The sequence below is a fragment of the Bufo bufo genome, chromosome 1 (assembly GCF_905171765.1).
Source record: "Bufo bufo chromosome 1, aBufBuf1.1, whole genome shotgun sequence".
NCBI classification, from domain to species: domain Eukaryota; kingdom Metazoa; phylum Chordata; class Amphibia; order Anura; family Bufonidae; genus Bufo; species Bufo bufo.
The window spans coordinates 11,504,475-11,510,474 of NC_053389.1; the positions used below are offsets into that span (position 1 = coordinate 11,504,475).

Below are 6,000 nucleotides of genomic sequence, written 5' to 3' on the forward strand. Positions count from 1 at the left end.
CGGACCGCAAAACACTGAAAAAGCCATACGGTCGTGTGCAGGAGGCCTTAAGTGCACGTCTCTTCAAAATGTCCATTCAGTGTGTGCCCCTTTAACATGCCATTCAGTGTGTGCCCCTTTAGCATGCCATTCAGTGTGTGCCCCTTTAACATGCCATTCAGTGTGTGCCCCTTTAACATGCCATTCAGTGTGTGCCCCTTTACAATGCCCAACTAGGGTAAAGGGGAAGTCCATAAACTATGCGGTGCTTTTATACTGTACCCATCAGCACTGCTGCATTCAGGCACCATAAAGAACCCTGTCCCCAGTATCGATGCCAGGCTACTTACCTTCTGGGGTCCAGGATGCCCGGACCCCCCGGCCCATTAATTCCATACTAATTGTTTGGGCACCCCTCCATTGATATCTAAGGGTTGTAGAAACCTACAGAACCCTAAATCAGAGCCGGAGGAGTCTGGCCCTTTAACACTGGTTAGCCCCCCATCATTCCGCTCCGGGACCCCTACACACAGGTCACTTCCTGCCTTGATGGGACAACCCCTTTATGTAAGACCGCTTCCCATAAAAACCCACCAGTATCGGGGAACCTGCCAACGCCCCCCAAAGGAAAAGCCGAATCTCCAGTGTTCTACATTGTATCCTAAAGAGAAGCTAACTTTCTTTTGTTTTGTTTTGTTTTTTTACTTTCAAGATGTCTGCTTGCTGTCAGTGAATGCAAAAACTATCCCAATGCCAGGTGCATAATAGCTTGTTCCTAGGCATCAGAGCCCTGTCCTGTGGTCTCTAGAAACAAGATTATTCCTGTTCACTGACAGCAAGCAGAGATATTGAAAAGTTAAAGGATGAAAATTAGAATTGTGTTAGCGATATTGTAATGTTTCTGTGAGGCTGGGCGGCCCCTCTGATCGGGGGCAGGGGGTCCCCTGTGACTGGGGGGGGGGGTGACGTAACACTGTATACAGGCACTCTATATCAGCAGTCGTGTGCGGTGCACTCTATATCAGCAGTCGTGTGCGGTGCACTCTATATCAGCAGTCGTGCGCGGTGCACTCTATATCAGCAGTCGTGCGCGGTGCACTCTATATCAGCAGTCGTGCGCGGTGCACTCTATATCAGCAGTCGTGCGCGGTGCACTCTATATCAGCAGTCGTGCGCGGTGCACTCTATATCAGCAGTCGTGCGCGGTGCACTCTATATCAGCAGTCGTGCGCGGTGCACTCTATATCAGCAGTCGTGCGCGGTGCACTCTATATCAGCAGTCGTGCGCGGTGCACTCTATATCAGCAGTCGTGCGCGGTGCACTCTATATCAGCAGTCGTGCGCGGTGCACTCTATATCAGCAGTCGTGCGCGGTGCACTCTATATCAGCAGTCGTGCGCGGTGCACTCTATATCAGCAGTCGTGCGCGGTGCACTCTATATCAGCAGTCGTGCGCGGTGCACTCTATATCAGCAGTCGTGCGCGGTGCACTCTATATCAGCAGTCGTGCGCGGTGCACTCTATATCAGCAGTCGTGCGCGGTGCACTCTATATCAGCAGTCGTGCGCGGTGCACTCTATATCAGCAGTCGTGCGCGGTGCACTCTATATCAGCAGTCGTGCGCGGTGCACTCTATATCAGCAGTCGTGCGCGGTGCACTCTATATCAGCAGTCGTGCGCGGTGCACTCTATATCAGCAGTCGTGTGCGGTGCACTCTATATCAGCAGTCGTGTGCGGTGCACTCTATATCAGCAGTCGTGCGCGGTGCACTCCCGTGCGGCGTGGAAATATCTAACCACAGAAATGTTGCCACAAACTGGAAGAAATGTCTCCTAATTCATCCAATATACGGAGAGAGCGGCAGAGACCCTCCCCCCCCCCCCCCCCCCTTCCCAGGATGTAACCGGCAGAGACCCCGGCCTTAGCATCGCAAGACAGGGATATCTGTGATAGAGTTATATACAGATGTAGCAGAGCTGAGTGCGTCATCTGTTCTGTGCATGGTAATACATGTGTCCATGATGTATTAAAGCTGAGAGTGTTATTATTGGATGGGTCAGTCATTCTGTGCATTCTGATAAATACAGATGTAGCAGAGCTGAGTGTGTCTACTTCTCTGCATGGTACTGTATGTAGATGTAGCAGGGCTAAATATGTCATCTGTTCTGTGCATGGTAATACATTCATATACAGATGCAGCAGAGCTGAGTGTGTCTACTTCTCTGCACGGTACTATATGTAGCAGAGCTGAATATGTTGTAGCTTCTCTGTATGGTAATACATTAATTTGCAGATGTAGCAGTGTTGAGTGTGTCATTACTTCTCTGTATGGTAATACATGCATATTCAGATGTAACAGAGCTGAATATGTAATCTCTTCTGTGCATGGTAATACATACGTATGAAGATGTAATAGAGCTGACAGTGTCATTACTTCTCACATGCATATTCAGATGTAGCAGAGCTGGATAGGTCATTAATTCTGTACATTCTAATAAATGCAGATGTAGAAAAGCTGAGCGTGTCTACTTCTCTGCATGGTACTATAGGTAGATGTAGCAGTGCTGACTGTGTCATCTCTTCTCTGCATGGTACTATAGGTAGATGTAGCAGTGCTGAGTGTGTCATCTCTTCTGTGCATGGTAATAATACATGTGTATGAAGATGTAGCAGTACCGGATGGGTCATTAATGTTGTGCATTGTAATAAATATAGCAGATGTAGCAGTGCTGAGTGTGTCTACCTCTCTGCATGGTACTGCATGCATATGTAGATGTAGCAGTGCTGAGTGTGTCTACTTCTCTGCATGGTAATAGATGTATATACAGATGTAGCAGCACTGAATGTGTCATTACTTCTGTGCATTGTAGTTCATTCATAAACATATGTAGCAGTGTTGAATGGGTAATTTCGTCTGTGCATTTTAATGCATGCATATACAACACATTCAGCTCTGCTACATCTGTTTGTCATTCATACAGTACACGGACAGATCTGGATGTGACAGAATGGGCAGAAAATCACCGCGTCAGGATGTCGTCAGCTAGAAAAACGCCAAACAGCTGGAGGAACCTGGCAGAGGCTGTGGTCAGAGAAAGGCAGAAACGTTTGTGATAGTTTTGTACAGATGTAGCAGAGATGAAAGTGTCGTCTTTTCTGTGCATGGTGATTCTTCCATATACAGATGTAGCAGTGTTGAACCTGTAATTTCTTCTCGGCATGATAATATGTACAGATGTAGCAGTGCTGAATGTGTCATCAGCTCTGTGCATGGTAATACATGTATATACAGATGAAGCAGAGCTGAATGCCTCATTTGCATGTATTAACGAATAAACAACACATTCAGCTCTGCTACATCTGTATGTGCATGTCCATGGATTGCGGTGCTTTGACTGATCTCTGAATCAAATTAATTTATCAGCTTTAACTGCAGCACTATTCAAAACTCCAGAGTCCATAATTGTGCCAAATGACAAACACACCTCTCCTACATGGCGGGCCCAAGTCTGCTATATCTGTTTTACGAGAATCAGTGGCTTTTGGAAATGATTACTCGGCATTGCGTGGGGCTCCAGTCCTGGCAACAACTCGGTGGAAGTGAGACAGATGTAGCAGAGCCGAGTGCAAGTTGTTGCAGACAATAATAATTTTTATTGAAAACAACATTTTTCAACACTTCAATGACAAAACTGTAAAACAAACGGCGTGTCCTCTTCAGTGGTATCTAGTGGTTTGGTCACAGCGTGTCCACACTGGACCACGGAATTGTACACGTCGTGGACTCAAAGTTGTTCGATTTTTGCAAGTTTTCAAGACTGCAAGATCTGCCCTCAATAGTAGCTTTCCCTGCAGTCCTATATTAGACCACAAGCAAAAATGTTGTGCAAAATGACAAATTCAGCTCTGCTACACCTGTTTTGAAACGGAATCTCTAGGTTTTATCGCCAACGCCAGGTCTAGTTTGCAGAAGGCTGGTTTCTGCTGCTGATAATGAGCTGCAGATAATTCGCCTCTGCGTAGAGATCTGCAGATTAGTATCCTGTTCAGCTCTGCTACATTCTCCACAAGACTCAACGAGGAAATCGCTTAAATTGCAACCCCCTCATTGGACGCGGTGGTGACTTTTCAGGGCCGTGGAGAGAATTTGATCCAGCGTCAGAACCCAGGCTCCGTCAACAGCAGCTTGCCTGTAGTCCCAGCGCTCTGGAGGCTGAGGAGCGTTGGCGCGGCCGGCGTCTGACAACACGATGGCAGGAAATCGCTCAAAAGGCAATTCCATCATCGGGCAGTTTTAGGTCTCCAGATGGGTGATGAGGGTGCCACCTCTGAGGACTTACCTGGCAGTTGGCATAGCAGAGCAGCTCGGTGTGGATGACCATCAGCAGGATGCCGAGCAGAGCCAGGAACAGGATCCAGGCGGACAATCGCTTCTTCTGCTCCACCAGGACTTTCCTCTTCTTCAGCTTCCTCAGCTTCTCCGAGGCGGGTTCCCGTAGGATGTCCACTTTGGGTTTGGCGCTGAGGATGGAGATCTCGGTCAGCTCCTTGGTCTGCATGTCGCTGCGGGCTGATCTCCCTCGGGATGCAGGAAGGCATGTTGTAAACAGAGGCCAGCCGCTCCTTCCCATGTGCCGCTTGGGCAGCGTCTCCGGAGCCCCGGCCCAGTCCGGCCACCAGAGTCAGCGAAGGAAACCACAGCTTCCTGTGTTCTCGCCTGGCAACGTCGACTCCTTCTCTCCGACCGCTTCTTACCTGCCTCCTGCTTTCTTCCACAAAATTTGGGAAAATTTTTAAAATTTTAAAAAAATTTTGCACCCTTTTCCTATTGGCTGATGCTCGGGGGGGTCCTGGAGGTTTTGCACCCTCTGTGCTGGCTCTGCCGTCTGCGGCGCTCTCTCGCTCCCTCTGATGCCTTTACCCTGTAAAGTATATTTGTTTAGCTGCAGGGGAGGGGGGGGGGGGGGGGAGGCGGCACAAAAAAAAAGTTTTTGACTGGAGATTTTAGAAGGTAAGATATAATGGGAGGAATTGTCTCCGGGATAGAGGTGGTGCCAGCGCTGCGGTCCTCCCGTGCCCACCTGGACCACACACTCTGCCCGCTCCAGAGACGGACAGCGGGCAGCGCACACAGGGCGGGAGAGAACTGCTTGCACTACTACTAGGCTCAACGGGCAGGGCATACTGAGAGTTGTAGTTCCACAACAGCCACTGGCTGCTCTGATCGCCCTACACTCACCACACAAGGGTTAAACAGGCACCTTCGGGAGACGCAGGGTGCAGGCTCGCGCTGTGAAATTCCTTTAATCCGGCGTCTGACATTCCAGAAAGTCTGATAATCCGGCGCTTGTTTCCAGTACGGATTCAAGGAAGAGGAGCAGATCCGGGGCAGCTCTGATGGAGGGGACAAAGGGTTAACGGCGGATGGTGCGCCCATCTGAGCTTCTTCATGCGACCATCTGATAATCCGGAATATTCCGTAATCCAACATCAATGAAAATACTTTGAAACTGGAATAAAGGACTTTTGCCGTTCCTCGCTTTTCTTAATTTCTACGTTAAAGTCGATGAATTATCTCGGCTGCGGAGACGTTTATAAAAGTCGAAAACGAAGGAGGCGAAAACTATTCTAAAGGGCAGACATTGTTCCCAGCGCCACCTGGCTGCACTGGAAGGAATGACACGTAACATGGGATCCTTACCAGCTCTCCACCATCTCCTCCACCTTCCACCGATGACCCTCTGTCCTTCAGGAAGAACTAGAAATGACTATACAATCTGGTACCTACCTGCAGAGGAACCCCACCCTGATATCTGGTACCTACCTGCAGAGGAGCCCCACCCTGATATCTAGTACCTACCTGCAAAGGAACCCCACCCTGATATCTGGTACCTGCCTGCAGAGGAACCCCGCCATGATATCTGGTACCTACCTGCAGAGGAACCCCGTCCTGATATCTGGTACCTACCTGCAGAGGAACCCCACCCTGATATCTGTTACCTACCTGCAGAGGAGCCCCA

At 49.2% G+C, this 6,000-nt stretch overlaps 1 protein-coding gene across 1 annotated transcript in view; it reads right to left on the reverse strand.

Annotated features, from left to right (window-relative positions):
• KCNN4 (potassium calcium-activated channel subfamily N member 4) overlaps nucleotides 1-4,813 on the reverse strand; it is a 52,696-nt gene extending 47,883 nt beyond the window's left edge. Inside the window, exon 1 of the mRNA XM_040420367.1 lies at nucleotides 4,321-4,813. Within this exon, the coding sequence (XP_040276301.1) occupies nucleotides 4,321-4,611 (291 nt within the window). The 5' untranslated portion in view covers nucleotides 4,612-4,813. The remainder of the gene's footprint in view (nucleotides 1-4,320) is intronic.
• Between the last annotated feature and the right edge of the window lie 1,187 nt (nucleotides 4,814-6,000).